General features: G+C 42.3%; 1 protein-coding gene across 1 annotated transcript in view; it reads right to left on the bottom strand.

Annotated features, from left to right (window-relative positions):
• Nucleotides 1–753: 753 nt before the first annotated feature.
• The window catches only part of LOC139557636 (voltage-gated potassium channel regulatory subunit KCNG1-like), a 32,618-nt gene continuing 10,140 nt past the window's right edge, over nucleotides 754–23,231 (bottom strand). The window contains exons 2-3 of the mRNA XM_071372696.1: nucleotides 3,794–4,693; nucleotides 754–2,298 (exon numbers count right to left, since the gene is read on the bottom strand). Coding sequence (XP_071228797.1) covers nucleotides 1,531–2,298; nucleotides 3,794–4,603 — 1,578 coding nt within the window. The 5' untranslated portion in view covers nucleotides 4,604–4,693 and the 3' untranslated portion in view covers nucleotides 754–1,530. The remainder of the gene's footprint in view (nucleotides 2,299–3,793; nucleotides 4,694–23,231) is intronic.

The raw sequence follows: 23,231 nt of genomic DNA, 5'->3' as shown, positions 1-23,231 counted from the left end.
TATACCAGGCGGTGTCAGAGGAAGGCCCTAAAAATGGCCAAATACTCCAGCTACCAAAGTCATAGACTGTTCTCTCTGCTACCACACTGTAAGCGGTACCAGAACGCAAAGTCTGGGACCAAAAGGCTCCTGAACAGCTTCTACCCCCAAGCCATGCGACTTCTGAACAGTTAATCAAGTGGCTACCCGGTGTATTTGCATTGATCCCCTTTGTTTTGCACTGCCTCTCTTGCACTGGCTCTATCCATACTCACTGGACCCTACCGACACACTAACACATACTACACTGACACACCAACACACGCATACACATACACACACATAGACACACTTTCACCCTCTACATATACGCTGCTGCTACCTATTATTATCTATTCTGATTGCCTAGACACTTTAACCGTTACCTACATGTACATATTACCTCAATTTCCTCAACTACCTCATACCCCCTGAACATTGACTCAGTACCAGTACTCCTTGTATATAGCCTCGTTATTGTTATTTTATTGTGTTACTATTTCCTTTTTTCATTTAGAAAATGTTTCTTCATTTTTAATGATGCATTGTTCTTAAAGGGCTCGTAGGTAAGCATTTCATGATAAAGTCTACAGCTGTTGTATTTAGCACATGTGACAAATTAGATTTGATTTGATTTAATTTGCTGTGTTTTGAAAATAGACATATAAATGGTTAGGAAATAGCAGAAAAGTCGGTAATTACAAATAAGTCCAAGCAATCATGAGGCAGATCAGATTAAGTTCAGTTAAACTTTAAAGAGAAAAATAAGTTCAAAACATTTAGCAATCAATAGCAAAAAATAAAACAAACGTACAATTTTTTTACACGCAAATTACTATGTTTTTAGAAGTACATTTGTGAGAGACGGAGCACATAATAACTACGTACAGATACATATTCCTTCATTGTTTTATACAGAAAATTGCAACCCAGTGCTGAGCACCAATACACCTCCAATACATGTACGTAACTCTTAAGAAATATGGTTATGGACTCACACTTTACAATTGAGACACAAAATGAATAAGAAATCGATCACATATTATATGTAGCCTGTACTGTACTTCCATGTTATTTTTGACAAATGACTTTATGGAATATGTTGTACTGTTATGTCAATCATCTAATATGGTTTATTATAATCTTCTTTCTGCTATTGTGCAGATCTTCTGGTTTCTGGGAACATTTCCGGCATCTGTTAAATCATAATGCTGTAGACAGAGATGACGTCATCCATTGAAGAATAATAAACTCAAAAAATGGAAGCAGAGCATTGCCAGGTAATCTTACTTAACCCCTATTTTATCACTCTCAGTTTGTCTCTCTGTCTATAGTCTCTTTGTCTATAGTCTGTGCTTTGCGTCCTTGATCTCTTCTCTCATCCTCCTCAGTCATTTGGGTCCCTGTTCACAGATGAAGTTGCCAAGTTCTAACCCCTCTTTTCTCTAATTTTCTTTGTGTGTTGTGCCCTTTAATCATCCCTCCTCCTCCTCCCCCTCCTCCTCCTCCTCCTCAGTTGTCCCTGGCCCCAGAGGAACCACAGCTGGGGTAGTCACTCTCCAGCGACATGTTACTCCCCAGCCCGCCTATCCTCCTGCGTAACAGGAAGTGTGTCCGTCTTTGCAGTAGCCTCTGCTGCTCCTGCTTCAGCTCCACGTAGGACCGGGAGAATGTATGGAAGATGGAGGTGACTGGGAACGCCATGAGAAGAATCCCGCTCAGGATACTGCTCAGAGCCACCACCTGACCCGGGATGCTCCTCGGAACCATGTCCCCGTAGCCCACTGTCGTCATGGTAATGACGGCCCACCAGTAGGTGGCGGGGATACTGCTGAACTCGTGGGTCGTAGCCATCTCGTTCTCAATGAGGTAGAGCAGCGGGGAGAAGAGGGCAATGGCCACGCAGAGGAAGAGGAGGAGTAATCCGAACTCCCGCGTGCAGCGCCGTGCAGTAAGCCCCAGAGTCTGCAGGCCCAATGAGTGGCGTGCCAGCCGCATCACGTACAGAATCCTCAGGGCACGGAGGATCCTGAGCACCAGACCCACCTTGTCCAGGTAACTGCTGCCCGAGCCCAGCTTCTTCTCCCCCTGGTAGCTGTCCACTACCAGCGTGATGTAGTAGGGCAGGATTGCCACCACGTCTATGAGGTTCAGAGGGCGTCTCAGGAAGGCAAGTTTGTCCCGGTCCTGGATGAAGCGCAGGGTGAACTCAAGGGAGAACCAGCCCACACACACCGTCTCCACTATGAAGATGTTGTAGCACATCTGGGAGCACTTGCCCTAAGAGGCACAGGAGACACTGGTTAGCACCTGTACATACATCTAATATTATGCATCTAGCATATACAACAGTGTTCTTCACCATTTGTCCTATAAAGCCACAGGGTGTGTAGGCTTTTGTTCTGAACTAATTTTGGACCTTTTGTTGTTACAAGGATGTAGTTAGACACTAGATGGAGCTATTATGCTGCCTAAAATCTAAGGGGTATTATTGTGGTATCCCAACTTGTATTCCTCAAATGTCAAATTGTAGACTGCAGGGCATCAAAAACAGACTCTATTTATAACAGACCATTTATTTTCTAGTCACAGCTTGTTGCCAATCTTTTCATGTTAAACTCCAAGATTGCACCTTCTCTGTTCTCTGCTCAGATGGTTCTGTTCAGAGTGAGGTGTTGTGAGTGTAGGTGTTGCTTTATTAAGCTACATAAAAGATGAGAATGCAATGTACTGAACCAAAAACCTGACAAAACTCCTGAATGTAGTTAGCACCAGAAAATCCTCTCCAAGCCCGATGGTTATGTATTATTTGGGAGGTTGTTTCTAATACATTGTTTTTGTGAAGATGTTTCAATTGATATTCAATTGTTAACCAATTCAAAGCACATACAATATAATATAAAATGGCCTTTGAGTTGATTCTATTTCAGAAGAAAGGACGCAGTATTATTATGAAACACTCCCACACAGTCGGAAATGACTTATACCAGTGTATCATATCTACACAGAATGTAGAATAAGCTTTTTTTCAGACAGAACAGCTTTTAGAAAGCAACATACTCCTCTTCAATTAATTCTAACTGTGTAACAATATAATATATCAGGGATACAATTTTGGAATGCACTGCTCAGGTACAAGCCTTTGGAGCCCCATATAAAGTAATTCCCCTCTGGGGTAATGAATTACCTTCTGGGTACAAAAATATGTTCCATAATGGTTACATACAGGTAACTGAGTCTAAAGACAAATTAATTGCTTTTGCTAAACCTGAAAGTACTCTCCTAGAACTCACAATGAAACCAGAGAAGTGCAGTGTGTCTGTGCGTGTGTGTGTATGTGTGTGACTCCAATTTTCGATTTATTTTCTTTTTATCTGGCTACCGAGGCCAGAAAAAGTTAATTACCGCAGTGATTGAAGTCAGCCATGATAATGAGCACCTAAATTAGATTAGAATGAGACTTTTCCAAATGTTTTCTTTGCAAATTAGAAGGGTGGTCTGATGCCCACACACATACTCAATTATTAATGTTACTTGCCAAATGCTCTTTGAGCTTTGATATAAAAAAAGTTATTTACAATTTCAAAGTGCAGGCTTTGTTATCAAGGGTCGGGGAATAGAATTCTGTGTTGATGTAATGGCTATGTTAGTAATTATGTAATACGTATGGTGTAATTATTATGTCCATATGTAATAACTATGTAATAACCATGGTGAGAGTGTATGTCCTGTTGCCCTGTGCTGATGCCTCCTAGGCCTCATGATGTCCACCTACCTGCTCCTCCTCCTCTCTCATGGCAGGCATGGTGCTGATGGACAGGTTGACAGCCGTGATGGTGACAAACAGCACCGACAAACAGGCAAAGATCTTCCCTGGCAGGCCTGAGTGAGGCCTCTCCACCATGTCTCTCAGTTTGTTCATATAATGTCCCATCCGGGTCTCCGTAGCCCGGGCGGCGCTGCCCCTTCGGTGCCCGCTTTCGGTGTCCATCATCAGCTCCTCCTCCTCGTCCTCCTGGGCTGCCCGCTCCAGCTCGTCACACTCCTCCACCCGCTGGATGAGGCGGCGACGGCAGCACCACTCTAGGTTCTCCTCAGGGACCCCCCAGTAGAGCAGCTCCTCCCTGAAGGAGAGGGCACACATCTCCCTGAGGGATCGCAGCTTCCCGGCCCGCAGGAAGGTCAGGATGGTGCGGAAGGCGCAGGGCGAACGATCGAAGAAGTACTCGTTGCTGGCAATGTCGTAATCGTCGCAGACGCACATGATCTCGTCAAAGCTGCTGCAGAGGCGCAGCTGGCCAAGTCGGGACAGGGGGAAATCCTCCAAGGTGGTCCAGGGTAATTGATAACGCAGCCCGCCGACGTTGATAATGGCATGGAGTTTACGGGCAGCGGAGAGCGGGGTGGAGTTGGTGAGGAGGTGGTCTGGGTTCTCAGGCAGGAGTTGGGCCCGTTTGTAGAAGGCCCCCTTGAGGGCCTCTTGCTCTGACAGGGGCGGGGGTTGAGGGAGGAGGAGGGAGGCATCGGAGGCACAGCTCAGAGCGCTGTAGTCATAGTCTGAGCCGTCGCCTCCCAGCAGAGTCATCTTTACCTATACAGGCACAGAACCTCCATGTGCACTCCCACCGCAGCTCACATTCCTGTGGTCAACCTCTCACGGACACACCTTAACCTTCTGGAGGGAAAGGACAAACACAAAAAATCTCATATGAAAAGTGTACATGTACTATACACTCTTAAAAATACTCTTAAAGGGTTGTTAGAACCTTGTTAGAACCTATGGTTCTCGAGGGAAATATGGCCTTTTAGAATGTAAACATTTCTTGACCCTTGCATTAAAGGGATAGTTCACACAAATTACAAAATTACATTCGTTTCCTTACCATGTAACCAGTTTATGGACAAGGTATGACAATAATCCATGCTTTGGTTTAGTTTACCTGGCACTGTTTCCAAATGATAAAGTTTTAGCGTTTGTGGCACAAATCCCATTCTAGTCATGGAACTGACATTAGCATTTTTCGAGCATCATGTCCAAATTATTCAAAAGAATCTAAAATGGATTGTAAAGCTCAACAAAGTCACTTAAAGATCATTTGAATATGATGCACGAAAAATGCTAACATCGGTCCTATGACTTGAATTGGATTTGATCGATTGGAAACCATGCCAGCCACTGCCAGGTAAACTAAACCAAAGCATGGATTGCTGTCATACATTGTCAACATACTGCTTACATGGTAAGGAAACCAATATGTAATTTTGTTATTTGGGTGAACTATCCCTTTAAGAGTATAAGCCACCAACATACTTTAGGCATAGTTAGCCTCTTTCGTCAGTGGCACGGGGCCCCAAATGCAGTAGTCCGGCCCTGTCTTTTGTATTTGCTTGTAGCTTAATGTCATACAGTACATCAAACCTAAGGACATTTTCTCCACGTCCTCCTCTACCCCTCCCCCCACAAGTTATCGTGCCACTTTTTCTGAGATAATATCACCTGATGTTGAACCTCAACCTCTGTCTGAAGAACACGTGCCTGGGATGCCGGAATTAAAACTTTAGGTGAGTTACTTTTTCCTAACATTACTTCTTTGCATTTAACTGAATGAGACCTACATTATATTTGGTAGTGTATCTTCCTAGTTAGCTACATTTATATTGTTTCTTCTTTGAGTTGACTCGTAGCATATCAAATTGTAGCTGGCTGGGAAGCTAACTGCTCATTCCTGTCTATGCAACTCGGTGAACATTTCTCTATGTAGGCAGAACCAGTGCCACACCTGTTGTTTTTTTTCTTGCCTATTTTGCATGTTATTTTGGCATTAATACGTGTCACATATCAGTTTGAAAACAATGTAAAAAAAAAAATATATATTTAAATTAATAAATCCACATACAAATATGGTCTCTTTTTTGCTTTCTTGAGTAAGGCAGCTCCAAAATGCAGGTGTTTCAGTCTAGCTCAGTGCTTTCTGTGGTGGTGGGGCAGCCAGCGGAAAATACGGACCGTAGGGGTTGGTAATGTTCTCTAGTTGCTCAATGTTTTGTCACTCATAGGGACACTACGTCGCCACAAAATCTATCACTAGCCTGGTATTAAGGGGAGTGGGTGTGTGGTCCAAGTCTGGGTTTAAGGGTCTATTTTCCAAGCTTAGAAAGATCAACATTCAACATGATTTGCCAGAAAAGGTTGAATACATTGGCCATGCTGTCAATCCAGCATGACTTCTGCCGTGTTCAAAACAACTGGAAACTCAGAACTGGGAAAGACTTCAGTGAGTTCAAGACAACTGGGAACTCTGAAAATAACGAGCTCCGACTGGGAAAATACGTTTTGAACGGTCATCCAACTCGGGAACTCGGGCCTCTTTCTAGAGCTCCGACCTGAAGATCACTGACGTCTTGATTCAACCTTGTTCCCAGTTGTCATGAAAGCACCATAATTCCAGAGAATGCCATACTTTGATGACAAAGTTTGATGACAAAATTTGCCCACAAAGGACCGTCGCACCACTTTCCTATTCAAGTGAGCACAGCACAAGAAGGTGAGTCCAAAAATGTATTGTATGCTGCTGCATAAGGGATGTAATATGCCAGGGAGATATGTATACTGTAGCTAAGTAATACTAAATGTATGTTGTGTAGTAAGGTATTAGTAGCCTATGTGCCTCACCCTAATAATTTGGTCCCTTTCCCCCTCATGACTAAGCCTACTGTTCTGACTTGGTGGTCCACATGTAGCCTATGTTTTAGAGAAATGTCATCATCTAATATTGTAAGAGGTTTCATTGTCTGCTTATATGGCCCCTTTATTTATCCTACGGTTCTGACTTGCTGTAAAACAACACATTTCACTGCACCTATGTGACAATAAAACATTTAAGTTTTAGGAATATATATTGAAATTTCAACATTAATTTTCGATGGTATTGTAAAGGTAAAAATTGCAGAATGAGTCCAAAAACCGCAGTAATTTATTTATTTTCATGGCAGTTCATTCAGCCTCATTCACTGCCTTAAAAAAAAACATAGCTGATATGGCTAACTTGCTTAAACAAAATGTGGATTCTACTGACAATTGAGATGTACAAACTATGGCATAATGGGGCGACGAGCAGATAAGAGGCAATCCGTAATTTTGATTAAGATATTAATGAGCGAGCTAGGACGGACATAGTCAATATAACTATTTGTTCAGCCCTTTGAAATGTACAGCGACTGAATTAAGAACATGGGCTGTTCTTACAGTATTTTCCCTGAACACCAAGTCAGAACTGTAGGATAAATAAGGGTGCATATAAGCAGACAATGCTTACAATACAATACTCAATGATTATATTTCTCTATAACAGGCTATAGACTACAGTCAAGTCAGAACAGTCAGAACAGTAGGCTAAGTTATGAGGGAGGAAAGGGACCAAATGTTTAGGGTGAGGCACATGGGCTACTAACAGCTTACTACACAACATATCCTTAGTATATATTACATAATTTATGCAGCAGCATACAATCAATTTTTTGACTCACGTTGTTGTGCTCTGCTCACTTGAACAGGAAGTGGCACAGTGGTCCTTCTTGTGGGCTCTATAAAGAGACCTGAAATCCCGACTTCGAATTCAGAGTTGGATGACCATTCAAAATTATTTTCCGTATTTTCCCAGTCGGAGCTAGTTTGATCCGAGCTCCCAGTTGTCTTGAATTCACTGAAGTCTGAGATTTCCCAGGTCCGAGTTTCCAGTTGTTTTGAACGCAACAGAAGTCATGCTGGATTGTCAGCATGGCCAATGTATTCAAACTTTTGTGGCCCATGGCGTTACCATCTTTTTCGTGATATCCAATTGGTAATTACGATGTTGTCTCACCCCCACGGACTCAGCAAAGGTCGAGAGCCAAGCCGCACTGCTTCTTGACACACTGCTCACTTAATCTGGAAGCCAGCAGCACCAATTGGTCGGAGGAAACACTGTCGGGCTGATGACCGAAGTCCGCTTGCAGGCGCCCGGCCCGCCACAAGGAGTCGCTAGAGCACGATGAGACAAGGACATCCCGGCCAGCGAAACCCTCCCCTAACCTGGACGACGCCAATTGTGCACCGCCTCATTGGTCTCCCGGTCACAGCCGGCTGTGACACAGCCTGGGATCGAACCCGGGGCTGCAGTGGCGCCTTAGCACTCATTGTTGAATTTGCGATTTCCAACTTGTTATGTAATGTTTATGACCGATGAGTACTGATACATTTTATCTATAATTTCTCTTCATATGACAAGGATTGAAAAGTATTTGCCAGTAGATTGCAGACTTGATGCAGGATGATAACTGCTTGTCTAGCTTGCTAACTAAGATTTTGAAAGTATGATGTTGACATGATCTATCCAATTAAAGCTGCGGTAGATATAACGTGATTTGATGTAATTTTATCTCTGGCCAATGACCTTGTAAATCTAATGTAAATCTATGGCAGCACCCAAGGGGCTGGAATTTTCAATCTCTACCTGTAGGTAATGCGGTGACATAGTGTCCCAATGAGTGACAGAATACTGAGACAATCTCGGCGAACATTACCAACCCCTATACTCTGTACTTTCCGCTGGCTGCCCCACCACCACAGAAAGCACTGAGCTAGGCTGAAACACCTGCATTTTGGAGCTGCCTTACTCAAGAAAGCAAAAAAGAGACCATGTTTGTATGCAGCTATATTAACTCAATTATTCATTTTTGTACATTGTTTGCAAACTGATATGTGGCATGTATTAATACCAAAATAACATGCAAAAATATATATACAGTTTGGACACACCTACTTATTCTGAGGCTGGTAACTCTAATGAACTTGTCCTCTGCAGCAGAGGTAACTCTGAGTCTTCCTTTCCTGTGGTGGTCCTCATGAGAGCCAGTTTCATCATAGCGCTTGATGGTTTTTGCAACGGTTTTTGCAACTTTCAAACTTCTTGATTGACTGACCTTTATGTCTTAAAGTAATGAGGGACTTGTTTCTCTTTGCTTATTTGAGCTGTTCTTGCTATAATATGGACTTGGTCTTTTACCAAATAGGGCTATCTTCTGTATACCACCCCTACCATGTCACTACACAACTGATTGGAGGAAAGAAATTTTGCAAATTAACCTTTAACAAGGCACACCTGTTAATTGAAATGCATTCCAGGTGACTACCTCATGAAGCTGTTTTAGAGAATGCCAAGAGTGTGCAAAGCTGTCATCAAGGCAAAGGGTGGTGTCACGTTCCTGACCTTGTTTTCCTTTTGTATAGTTGTGTTTAGTGGGTCAGGACGTGAGCTGGGTGGGCAGTCTGTGTTTGTTCTATGTTAAGTGTCAGGTTTAATTGACCTTGTATGGCTCTCAATCAGAGGCAGGTGTTTTACGTTTTCCTCTGATTGAGAACCATATATAGGGAGGTTGTTTCACATTGTTTGTTGTGGGTGGTTGTCTTCCGTGTCTGTATGTTTGTACGTACCACACGGGACTGTAGCGTTTGTTCGTTCGTTTGTTGTAGTCTGTACCTGTTCCTGCGTTCTTCGTGTTATATGTAAGTTCTCATGGTTTAGGTCAGTCTACGTTTGTTTTGTTATTTTGTAATCATTCCAAGTGTTTGTTTTCGTGTTCGTTTTCGGCAGTTAATAAATTCATTATGTTTTCAAAACCCGCTGCATTTTGGTCTGATCACTACTCCTCCTCTTCGGAAGAAGAGGAGGAGGACAACCGTTACAGATGGCTACTTTGAAGAATCTCAAATATAAAAACTATTTAAATTTGTTTAACACTTTTTTGGTTCGTTATGTGTTATTTCATAGTTTTGATGTCTTCACTGTTATTCTATAATGTAGAAAATAGTAAAAATATAGAAAAACCCTGGAATGAGAAGCTGTGTCCAAACTTTTGACTAGTACTGTATATATTTTTTATTTACATTTTTTAGCTAAACAGGTAGTGCTCAAAACAGGTGGGTCTGCCCTGAATGACGGGTCGCCACTGCACCAATCTGAGGTATAAAGTTGGGTAATATACATTAATTAGATATGGAAAAATTATTTAATTTTATAGTTTAGCATGATAGTGAATGAAGCAAACTTTGAGATTTTTTCAGTAATGAAATATATTTCTCACTAGTTACATTTTTAAAATCAAATCAAATGTTATTTGTCACATGCGCCGAATACAACAGGTGCAGAGCTTACAGTGAAACGCTTACTTACAAGCCCTTAACCAACAACACAGATTTAAGAAAACAAGTGTTAAGAAAGTATTTACGAAATAAACTGAAGTAAACAATAAATAAATAAAAATGAAAAAAGAGGAAAATGGAAAAATACAAATAATTAAAGAACAACAATAAAATAAAAGTAGCGAGGCTATATACAGGGGCTACCGGTACAGAGTCAATGTGCCGGAGCACAGGTTAGTCGAGGTAATTGAAGTAATATGTACATGTAGGTAGAGGTAAAGTGACTATGCATAGATAATAAACAGAGAGTAGCAGCAGTGTAAAAAGGGGGGTTAGCCATTTGGTTCGCTGTTCAGGAGTCTTATGGCTTGGGGGTAGAAGCTGTTATAAGCCTTTTGGACCTGGACTTTGTGATTTGTACTGCTTGCCGTGTGGTAGCAGAGAGAACAGTCTATGACTAGGGTGGCTGGAATCTTTGGCAATTTTTAGGGCCTTCCTCTGACACCGCCAGTTATAGAGGTCCTGGATGGCAGGAAGCTTGGCCCCAGTGATGTACTGGGCAGTACTCACTACCCTCTGTAGTGCCTTGTGGTCGGAGGCCGAGCAGTTGCCATACCAGGCGGTGATACAACCAGTCAGGATGCTCTCGATGGTGCAACTGTAGAACTTTCTGAGGATCTGAGGAACCATGCCAAATCTTTTCAGGCTCCATAGGGGGAATAGGTGTTGTCGTGCCCTCTTCCTGACTGTTTTGGTGTGTTTAGACCATAACAGTTCGTTGGTGATGTAGAGACCAAGCAACTTGAAGCTCTCAACCTACTCCACTACAGCCACGTTGATGAGATTGGGGGCGTGCTCGGCCCTCCTTTTCCCGTAGTTCACGATTATCTCCTTTGTCTTGATCATTTTGAGGGAGAGGCTGTTATCCTGGCATCACACTGCCAAGTCTCTGACCTCCTCCCTATAAGCTGTCTCAACGTTGTCGGTGATCAGACCTACCACTGTTGTGTCATTGGCAAACTTACTGATGGTGTTGGAGTCGTTCTTGACCATGCAGTCATGGGTGAACAGAGAGTACAGGAGGGGACTGAGCATGCACCCCTGAGGGGCCCCGTGTTGAGGGTCAGCGTGGCAGATGTGTTGTTACCTACCCTTACCACCTAGGAGTCGCCCTTCAGGAAGTCCAGGATCCAGTTGCAGAAGGAGGTGTTTAGTCCCAGGGTCCTTAGCTTAGTGATGAGCTTTGGGGGCACTATGGTGTTGAACGCTGAGCTGTAGTCAATGAATAGCATTCTCACATAGGTGTTCCTTTTTGTCCAGGTGGGAAAGAGCAGTGTGGAGTGCAATAGAGATTGCGTCATCCATGGATCTGTTGGGGCAGTATGCAAATTGGAGTGGGTCTAGGGTTTCTCGGATAATGGTGTTGATGTGAGCCACGACCAGCCTTTCAAAGCACTTCATGACTACAGATGTGAGTGCTACAGGTCAGAAGTAATTTAGGCCTATTACCTTGGTGTTTTTGGTCACAGGGACTGTGGTGGTCTGCTTTAAACATGTTGGTATTACAGACTCGGTCAGAAACAGGTTAAAAATGTCAGTGAAGACACTTGCCAGTTGGTCAGCGCATGCTCGGAGTACATGTCCTGGTAATTCGTCTGGCCCTGCAGTCTTGTGAATGTTGACCTGTTTAAAGGTCTTACTCACATCGTCTATGGAGAGCGTGATCACACAGTTGTCCGGAACAGCTGGTGCTCTCATGCGTGCTTCAGTGTTGCTTGACTGGAAGTCTGCATAGAAGTAATTTAGCTCATTTGATAGGGTCGTGTCACTGGGCAGCTCGCGGCTGTGCTTCCCTTTGTAGTCGTAATAGTTTGCAAGCCCTGCCACATCCAACGAGTGTCAGAGCCGGTGTAGTAGGATTCAATCTTAGCCCTGTATTGACGCTTTGCCTGTTTGATGGTTCATCGGTGGGCATAGCAGGATTTCTTATAAGCTCCTTCAAAAGCGGTAGCTCTACCCTTTAGCTCAGTGCGGATGTTGCCTGTAATCCATGGCTTCTGGTTGGGGTATGTACATACTTTCACTATGTGGACCACGTCATCGATGCACACATTTTTGAAGCCAGTGACCGATGTGGTTTATTCCTCAATGCCATCGGAAGAATCCCAGAACATATTCCAGTCTGTGCTAGCAAAACAGTCCTGTAGCTTAGCATTGCATCATCTGACCATTTCCATCTTGAGCGAGTCACTGGTACTTCCTGCTTTAGTTTTTGCTTATAAGCAGGAATCAGGAGCATATAGTTATGTTCAGATTTGCCAAATGGAGGGCAAGGGGGAGCTTTGTATGTATCTATGTGTCTGGAGTAAAGGTGGTCTAGAGTTTTTTTCCCACTGGTTGCACATGTAACATGCTGGTAGAAATGAGGTCAAGCAGATTTAAGTTTCCCTGAATTAAAGTCCCCGGCCACAAGGAGTGCCGCCTCTGGATGAGTATTTTCTTGTTTGCTTATGGCCTTATGCAGCTCCTTGAGTGCAGTCTTAGTGCCATCATCGGTTTTTGGTTTTAAATAGACAGCTACGAACAATATAGATGAAAACTGTCTTTTTTTTGTAAACAAATGTATATATATATATTTTTTTCTTTTAGGGGCTAGATCAGCTGTAATACTGAAAACTCGTAGTGTGGTCTAGTGTGGTCTACAGCTTATCATGAGATACTCAGGCAATGACTCAGTCAAGCAAAACCTAATATTCGGATTCTTACAAGGCACCCCGACCTATGACCCATATATATCTCCGTCTCTTCGTCATGCTAATGACGAGGATTTGGGCCGTGTCCAGTGTCTGAAGTAAATCCTTCGCTTCAGACACGTTAAAGAAAAAAATCTTCGTCCAATACAAGGTGAGTAATCGCTGTTCTGATATCCAGAAGCTCTTTTCGGTCATTAGAGACGGTGGCAGAAACATTATGTACAAAATAAGTTACAAATAAGCAAAAGAACACACACAATGCTCCTAAGCACAATTGAAGCACTATTTAACCAGCCGCTCTGCTACACAGACCCTATGGAGTGTCCATAGGGTCTGTGTAGCAGGCTGAATGTTTTACGTCCCTACTCTTCGCCAGTGCTTTTATATAGCTGGCTACCATTGTCATTCACAATAGCTTGGTTAGTGATTGCTAACTAGCTAAAGTTATATGGACTTGTCACGCCCTGACCATAGAGAGCTTTTTATTCTCTATGTTGGTTGGGTCGGGGTGTGACTAGGGTGGGTCATCTAGGTGTTTTGTGTGTCTATGTTGGCCTGTTATGGTTCCCAATCAGAGGCAGCTGTTTATCGTTGTCTCTGATTGGGGATCATATTTAGGCAGCCATTTCCCCTTTGTGTTTTGTGGGATCTTGTCTATGGATAGTTGCATGTCAGCACTATTATTAGCTTCACGTTTCGTTTTGGTAGTTTGTTGTTTTTTGTTCAGTGTTCATTGATTAAAGGAAAATGTACGCCTACCACGCTGCACCTTGGTCCATTCCTTATGACGAACGTGACAGGACTAGACAAACGGGGCTATTTATTGGGGGAAAATTGTACTTGCTAGTTAGGATTTCTAATTGACTTTCTATATGTATCCTGCAATTTAACTTATACGTTAATTCAAAGAAGTGATGAGTTAATTTCATAGCTGTAATATATTTTTGTGTCTTTTAAAAGGATTATTTTACAATCATGTAAGGGATAATCAATGAGGAGCTATGCGTACTAAGGAAAATAAAGTATGTCGTGGAAGTTGTTAGTCACAATGCATAGCCTAATCGGAGTGGCACCAACCTTCCACGGAGTTGCATTATTTTCCAGAGAACGCATAGAACCCTGAGTTGATTATCCCGCTTATACCACGGCTATAATTTAACACATTTGCCACTAGAAATTTGTTAATTTCCCGGTAAAAATGAGTTCACTATCCACTACAGTAGCTAGAAAATGTATCAGATAGCTACAGCCTTGGTAATCAAACAGACTTGCTAGCTTAGCGAACAAAACCAACAGTCCTCCTACAGTAGTTTGCTATTATGAAAATCAAATTCAACAATGCCAAGAATGTTTTAAATTCTACTTTCAAAAGCAGCTTAACATAGAACATGTAAAAATGAACTTCATAGCCTTTGAATATTGCTGGGCATTATAGGGAAATCATGCATGCTCTAGAATGCCCTTCAAGCCAATCAGAAACAAGATTTCAAAAATCCCACGGTATAAGTGGCCATAATGTACGTCACTATACCACAACATACATGGCACCAAATGTACAGGGTGTTGTGACAATTATGGGAAACATCGAACACCACAAACATGAATAAATCATTGATTTAGCCTACTGTCTTTTCTCATTATGCCCCTAATGGAGAGATTATTGTCACAGCAGAGCAAAAGCCTCAACAACAAAAAAAACTATTGCATTTAGTGGTTGATTTAGGATGTTTGAAACAGTTACTGATTGTGGCTGATTTCCCCTTAATGCACATAAAAGCTTTGTCTAATCAACATATAAAATGTCTTGGGATTTGCGCATCAAAAATTCTGACTCAGGATTTTAGGCAACAACATGGTTTCACTGTGATGTTGATGCTTGATTGACAAAAGCTGAAATGATCCTGGCTTCCTATTATGTAGGGGGTGTCATTGTGAAATATGTCAATGTGAATAATTGCTGTTACGTGTCACCACACACACACTGTGTTCAATTCAGCCAGAGGGGAACCATGTATCATGTAGTGGAGTCATGTAGCCATGATAAACATTGGGTTGGAATGAAAAAATTACTTGTAACCAAAACACAAGTGAAAACTCATTCAGAGCCAAAGGTGAGGTGGTTCTGTTGTGATGGGAATCAAGATCTTCTAGAAAACTGCTTCTATTTCAGGAGCTTTGCATAACAACACTTATAGACAATAGACACACTAACACACACAGATACACAAACGCAGATAGCAATATGACATCATCATACACAGCGGGGTGACTTCCTGCTTACAAAAAAGGATTTCTAATCCGCCAAGACTGTTACTATTGGCTCTTCCTAATATGGACATTCCTGCCACATTGGTTCTGACTGAATTGTTGTTCTTGATGGCTGGCCTAATGCTGTCGAGGCAGCAGAACAGAGAAAACCCCAACCCCGTTACCCCCTCCCCCCGGGTTGGTCACAGCAAACGGATCATTACAATAGAATGGTGCAGCACTACACCCACACTGTTGACCCCTGTTACATGAAGATGCAGTTTACACATCTTTAAACAAGATTACTTGTCTAGATGAATTGATAATAACCTAGCCATGTTCTGACAGCAAATATATGCTATCCGTTGTGTAACAGTTGCTCAAACTGAGAACAATATGTTGCTTTTTGTTTTTCTGAAGTTGTTTTTATTTTTCCAGACTATATGTTAGCAAGAGCATTTAGGGCTGGATTGATTGCATGTGGTATCTAAGGCGAAAACTATGTATGTACTGAACACTTTTTAACAGTACAATCACCTCTGCTTTATACAGCTACACTCTCTACAACTAAACTCAGCAAAAAAAAGAAGCGTCCTCTCACTGTCAACTGCGTTTATTTTCAGCAAACTTAACATGTGTGAATATTTGTATGAACATAACAAGATTCAACAACTGAGACATAAACTGAACAAGTTTCACAGACATTTAAGCACCAGCTGTCAGAGCAGCTCACAGATCACTGCACCTGTACATAGCTCATCTGTAAATAACCCATCCAATCTACCTCATCCCCATACTGTATTTATTTATTTATCTTGCTCCTTTGCACCCCAGTATCTATACTTGCACATTCATCTTCTGCACATCCTACCATTCCAGTGTTTAATTGCTTATTGTAATTACTTCACCACCATGGCCTATTTATTGCCTTACCTCTCTTATCCTACCTCATTTGCACATGCTGTATATAGATTTTTCTACTGTATTATTGATTGTATGTTTGTTTATTCCATGTGTAACTCTGTGTTGTTGTATGTGTCGAACTGCTTTGCTTTATCTTTGCCAGGTCGCAGTTGCAAATGAGAACTTGTTCTCAACTAGCCTACCTGGTTAAATAAAGATTAAATAAAAATATGTAAAACACATGTGACTAACATAAATGGAATAATGTGTCCCTGAACAAAGGGGGGGTCAAAATCAAAAGTAACAGTCAGTATCTGGTGTGGCCACCAGCTGCATTAAGTACTGAAGTGCATCTCCTCCTCATCGACTGCACCAGATTTGCCAGTTCTTGCTGTGAGATGTTCCCCCACTCTTCCACCAAGGCACCTGCAAGTTCCTGGACATTTCTGGGGGGAATGGCCGTAGCCCTCACCCTCTGAACCAACAGGTCCAAGACGTGCTCAATGGGATTGAGATCCGGGCTCTTCGCTGGCCATGGCAGAACACTGACATTACTGTCTTGCAGGAAATTATGCACAGAATGAGCCGTATGGCTGGTGGCATTGTCATGCTGGAGGGTCATGTCAGGATGAGCCTGCCGGAAGGGTACCACATGTCTTCCCTGTAACGCGATTGCCTGCAATGACAGCAAGTTCAGTCCGATGATGCTGTGACACACCGCCCCAGACCATGACGGACCCTCCACCTTCAATTCGATCCCACTCCAGAGTACAGGCCTCCGTATAACGCTCATTACTTCGACGATAAACGCGAATCCGACCATCACCCCTGGTGAGACAAAACCGCGACTCGTCAGTGAAGAGCACTTTTTGCCAGTCCTGTCTGGTCCAGCGACGGTGGGTTTGTGCCCATAGGCGACGTTGTTGCCGGTGATTGGTGGTAAGGACCTGCCTTACAACAGGCCTACAAGCCCTCAGTCCAGCCTCTCTCAGCCTGTTGCGGACAGTCTGAGCACTAATGGAGGGATTGTGCATTCCTGGTGTAACTCGGGTAGTTGTTGTTGCCATCCTGTACCTGTCCCACAGGTGTGATGTTCGGATGTACCGATCCTGTGCAGGTGTTGTTACACGTGGTCTGCCATTGCGAGCACGATCAGCTGTCTGTCCTGTCTCCCTGTAGTGCTGTCTTAGGCGTCTCACAGTTCGAACATGGCAATTTACGGACATGGCCACATCTGCAGTCCTCATGCCTCCTTGCAGCATGCCTAAGGCACGTTCACGCAGATGAGCAGGTACCCTGGGCATCTTACTTTTTGTGTTTTTCAGAGTCAGTAGAAAGGCCTCTTTAGTGTCCTAAGTTTTCATAACTGTGACCTTAATTGCCTACCATCTGTAAGCTGTTAGTGTCTATTCAACCGTTCCACAAGTGCATATTCATAATTTTTTTATGGTTCATTGAACAAGCATGGGAAACAGTGTTTAAACCCTTTACAATGAAGATCTGTGAAGTTATTTGGATTTTACGAATTATCTTTGAAAGACAGGGTCCTGAAAAAGGGACGTTTCTTTTTTTTGCTGAGTTTATATAAAATTACCTTTTGTTACACTCCAATTTCCGTCTTGTGTGAAATACCGTAACTACCAATCCCACAACACAATACATTTTGTAGCTGTAAAAAAATACATGCCAAAAAATCTCCAGTTTGAATGTTTTGTTATGCCTATGATCCCATCGGTGCCCTGATTATAATGATTACAATAAATATTCTAATAGTATTTCTCTGATTCCTGACAGACTTTCCTTGGCAACGCCATAGCAACCAAAAATACCACTAAGAAAACAAAATTGGATTTCAATTCAAGAACAATTTTCAGAAGTTTCAGTGTGCAGCCACAAGACCAACCACAAATTAAAACGATTTACTTCATCAGTGGCTCTAAGGACCTTGTGGCTTATGTCCAAACTAATTAAATAAATTATTGTGATTAAGGAGAGGCAGGTTAGCAAGTCGCAAATTGTGACAAATTAATGTCAGAGCGCAGGCGTCTTCAGCCACCAATCACTGGGTGAGGAAGGATCCTAGGGGTTCTAAAAATGGATGGATCGGAGTGCGTCACGGTCAGTGGATGGTTATTAGGCACCTGCACTGTCAGTCCCTCTGAGCCAATGATTACAGTTGGCCTTCTCTCTGTTTCCCGCCTGTCACATTAGAGTGAACCACCCCAAGCGAAGCCAAAGATTATGGAGTACATTGACATTCGCCTATTCCTCTCTGGCAAAGCATCACTGTAACATTTAGCCTGCTTGGTATCCAATGGGAGCAATCTGTGTTTGGTTTGCCACTGGTTGTTTCTGAAGAACAGAGGGAACCAGCATTACTCATAGAAGGATATGTGTAAGATGAGGAGAGACACTTAGGTCACAATGATCAGCATCTTGAATCGACTCAACAGCTTGAACAAAACCTACAGTCCACTGTTGTGATGGTCAATAGAGAGCAATAGTAATAGCGTCTTTTTGTAGGCACTAACTCCGCCATGGTTCGTGGTCAAAGCTTATATTAATGTTTTAATTTTTTAATTTTCTAATAAACGCTGAAAATATGTCCTGTGGTAAACACATGCTTATGAGATCTTATAGGTTTTGTTCTGTGAGATCATCTTAATCAGCTAACAACACTTTTTGTGAATTTTGAAGCATTTATGTAATCACAATGAGCACATAAAGAACATAAAGGCCTCATAATTCATAAAGGCCATGTTAACTGACTGATATCTCATAGAACAAAATGTATAAGATCTCCTTAGCCTGTGTTAACCTCAGACATTATTTTCTGCATTTATCCCAAAACCCCAGTAATTTCCCCATAGGAATGACTGAACGAACCAGAGGTAACTCATTCCCGGTTTTTAGGAAAACAAGCTGGTGAGCTCTATGACACTGCAGTGATTCCCAACAGCATTCTATATCTTTATGGAATACCACAAAAGTATAACAAATAGACCATTTTAGTTTCAACAAACCATATCCCATCTGCTTCTAAAATCCTAAATATCCAGTAAATCTTTCATGAAAATTACTAATTTATTGATGCTCCAAGGATATTATACTGGTAAAAATCAAGAATAAAAGTTATTGAGACATTCTTCAAATCCTCTCCTCTTCTTTGCCCAAAGACAGTAAAAAACATGTTCCACTCTAAATTGCAGAACAATTAGTTATTTATTCTTCATGCTCCAACGGTCAAAATTCTCAAATAAATTATCTTAAATTCCTCTCCTCTTCTTAGCCCAAAGACATGGATGGCAAAGATACGATAGATAAAACCCTTATATTCTCCAGTTTTGTTTACTCTCTAGGGCCAGTAGTAACAGGTGTCTCCAGTCACAGGAGAACCCTTGTAGTTGTTGTGTTTTAGAACTCTGCTGTGCCTTTAAACACCTCCTTAAGGGAGATTTGTATTTCCCAGGGATCTCGGAGAAAGAGATGAAACAACACAGAGCCAGATACATTTTTCTCTCTCCACCAGATCGGGTGAGGTCTGGCCCTCTCTCGATGTGCCTCTCTGTGCAGGCGCTATGCCATGCTATCTATCGCAGCTTTGCCACAGGGCATGTTCTCTCCAGATTGCTTGTGAGTCACTGGCCTGGGCTGTGATTCCCTCTGTCTGCAGTGCTCATGCATTTCCAACTGTGCCTCGAGAAACTGACTCAAACTGTCTTTGGAAAACACTACCAGATTATACAGAAAATTTCAAGGGTCTGAGATATATAGGATTGACTGTGGCTTCGAAATGCAACACAAATGAAGCAGATTTCCAACAGTACCTTGAGAATTTGACTCAAATTGCTTGGGAAATATAGTGAGCAACATACTTCAAGTGTCTGATAAAGGCTATGGCTGAGATCCTTGAATTGTGCCATTCACGGCATTGTAATGTAACAAATATGAAGTTGATCATAAGTGATCCTTATTTGGTGACATTTTCTGGTCACACTTTGAATCAACATTGACGTTTCTGTTAGCTTTCAGAGGTCATTGGTTTGGTAATGAGTAAAAGGTTTCAGAGAAGTCTGTGTAAACACAAGTACATTATAGTTTATTAACTATACAAAGCTTAAATGCATCATACATTTTTTTATTTCATATTTTATCCCCTTTTTCAATCTTGTCTCATCGCTGCAACTCCCCAACGGGCTTGGGAGAGGCAAAGGTGGAGTCATGCGTCCTCCGAAACATGACCAGCCTTAACACCCGCCAGCTTAACCCGGAAGCCAGCTGCACCAATGTGTCGGAGGAAACACTGTTCAACTGGCAACCGGGGTCAGCCCGCAGGCACCCGGCCCACCACAAGGAGTCACTAGAACACGATGAGCCAAATAAAGCCCTCCGGCCAAACCCTCCCATAGCTGGGACGACGCTATGCCAATTGTACTACGGACCCGTGAATGGACCCGGGTCTGTATTAACGCCTCTAGCACTGTAATGCAGTGCCTTAGACTGCCGCGACACTCAGGAGGCCCCTAAATACATCTTCTTAAGTTCTTTTTAAGCTAGACACATTCATGTTCAGTTTAGATCAAATGACCGAAACTGAGTCAACATTTTTCCAGTCTCTTATAAATGAAATATTTGTAATTTAAAACAGAATCTCGGTCTGTTAAATGTAAAACTCACACCGAGGTTGAATTATGCAAATCATATATCTTATTAGTCATACTGTTGGTTACTTTGATTCGTTTTGTATTCTCTGTCATTATTTAATAATCCTGTCTACTTGGTATGAGCAGAGTGGGATTTTTTTTTCACCCTCTACTATGGACTGGTTTCTCTATAGACCATTTTCTCTGTTTCTCCACACGTTACGTGAAATGGATTTTTGACCACAGAGATACTGAGCTCTGCCTGTCACTCACTCTCTCTTCCCCTCTCTCTGGCTCACTTGCTCTCTCTTTCTCTTTCTCTTTCTCTTTCTCTTTCTCTTTCTCTTTCTCTTTCTCTTTCTCTTTCTCTTTCTCTCTATGTCTCTCTCTCTCTCTCACCTCTCTTTTCAAATCATTTTTTTATGCAGGCAAGAATCAACGCCTGGAGCAAACCTTATGCTTATGAATTGCGGAATCGAAAAAAGGCCCTTTTCTGATGCAAGTGGGTGGATTTAATAAATACTGAATACATTAGTACAAGAAATATCTCCAGGGCTATAATTGCTTTGCTAGCCTTCAACATTGTCCACCATATCCAAACGTCATTTACTTTAATCCACACAATACTACTACTTTACATTTTTCATATAACCAACAGTTGGTTTCGTACAGTGTAATGTATAAGGAGAGAGTGGGGTAAGTTGAGCCAAAGGGGTAAGATGAGCCAACCCTGTTTCTAGGGAACCATACACAAAATGTATAATTTCACCAAATATTTTATTTTATAATTATGAAATGTTAATGAAAACCATTTGTATCTCTCCTGTCACTCTTCCTTTGATGAAAACCCTTCATGCAATATTTTTAATCCTTCACTCATGCTGCCAAACATACCCTCGTAAAACTGACCATCCTAACGATCCTCGACTTTGGCGATGTCATTGACAAATTAGCCTCCAACACTCTACTCAACAAATTGGATGCAGTCTACTACAGTGTCATCCGTTTTGTCACCAAAGCCCCATATACTACCCACCACTGCGACCTGTACGCTCTCGTTGGCTGGCCCTCGCTTCATACTCGTCGCCAAACCTACTGGCTCCAGGTCATCTACAAGTCTCTGCTAGGTAAAGCCCCGCCTTATCTCAGCTCACTGGTCACCATAACCGCACCCACCCGTAGCACGCGCTCCAGCAGGTATATCTCACTGGTCACCCCCAAAGGCAATTCTTCCTTTGGCCGCCTCTCCTTCTGCTGCCAATGACTGGAACGAACTGCAAAAATCTCTGAAGCTGGAGACTCTTACCTCCTTCCCTAGCTTTAAGCACCAGCTGTCAGAGCAGCTCACAGATCACTGCACCTGTACATAGCTCATCTGTAAATAGCCCATCCAATCTATCTCATCCCCATACTGTAGTTATTTATTTATCTTGCTCCTTTGCACCCCAGTATCTATACTTGCACATTCATCTTCTGCACATCCTACCATTCCAGTGTTTAATTGCTTTATTGTAATTACTTCGCCACCATGGCCTATTTATTGCCTTACCTCTCTTATCCTACCTCATTTGCACATGCTGTATATAGATTTTTCTACTGTATTATTTATTGTATGCTTGTTTATTCCATGTGTAACTCTGTGTTGTTGTATGTGTCGAACTGCTTTGCTTTATCTTTGCTAGGTCGCAGTTGCAAATGAGAACTTGTTCTCAACTAGCCTACCTGGTTAAATAAAGGTTAAAAAAAAGAAAGAAAAAAAGAATGTCTTGAAATTCGTTTTCTTTTGTGTGCACTGGGGAACCTTTTGACGTTAATCTAAGGAAATGTCCTTTCTTGCAGTGGTTATGTCTTTCTTTCAGTAGACAGTTCCCACTCTCAGAAAATGTTAGGCCATCAATGGGAATGATCATAATTTTCTCCATTTATCTTAGTCTACCCTCCTTGTCCTCCTTCATGCCCTCAAGACACTGCCAATCCAATCAAACCCACAACCCTGGTGTAGCAAGCAACATTCTCTACCAACTGACCCACACAGGACTTTCAACACCACCACAGCGTGACTGATAATAATTTATCCCAGTGGTGTTCAATGGGGTTGAGGTCAGGGCTCTGAGCAGGTCGTCAAGTTCTTCCACACCAATCTCAACAAACCATTTCCATATAGACCTTGCATTGTGCAGGGGGGCATTGTCATGCTGAAACAGGATAGGGCCTACCCCAAACTGCTGAAACAGGAAAGGTCCTTCCCAAAACTGTGGAAGCACAGAATCGTCTAGATTGTCATTGTATGTTGTAGCGTTAAGATTTCCCTTCACTGGAACAAAGAGACCTAGCCTGAATCATGAAAAACATCTCTAGCTGATGATTCCTCCTTCACCAAACTTTACAGTTGGCATTATGCATTGGGGTAGGTAGAGTTCTCCTGGTATTCGGGGAACCTACATTTGTACGTCGGACTGCCAGATGGTGAAGCATGATTCATCACTC

Source organism: Salvelinus alpinus, chromosome 28 (assembly GCF_045679555.1).
Source record: "Salvelinus alpinus chromosome 28, SLU_Salpinus.1, whole genome shotgun sequence".
Taxonomy (NCBI): Eukaryota; Metazoa; Chordata; class Actinopteri; order Salmoniformes; family Salmonidae; genus Salvelinus; species Salvelinus alpinus.
Note: the sequence above shows the minus strand (reverse complement) of the source record. Positions and strands in the feature narration are given on the sequence as shown.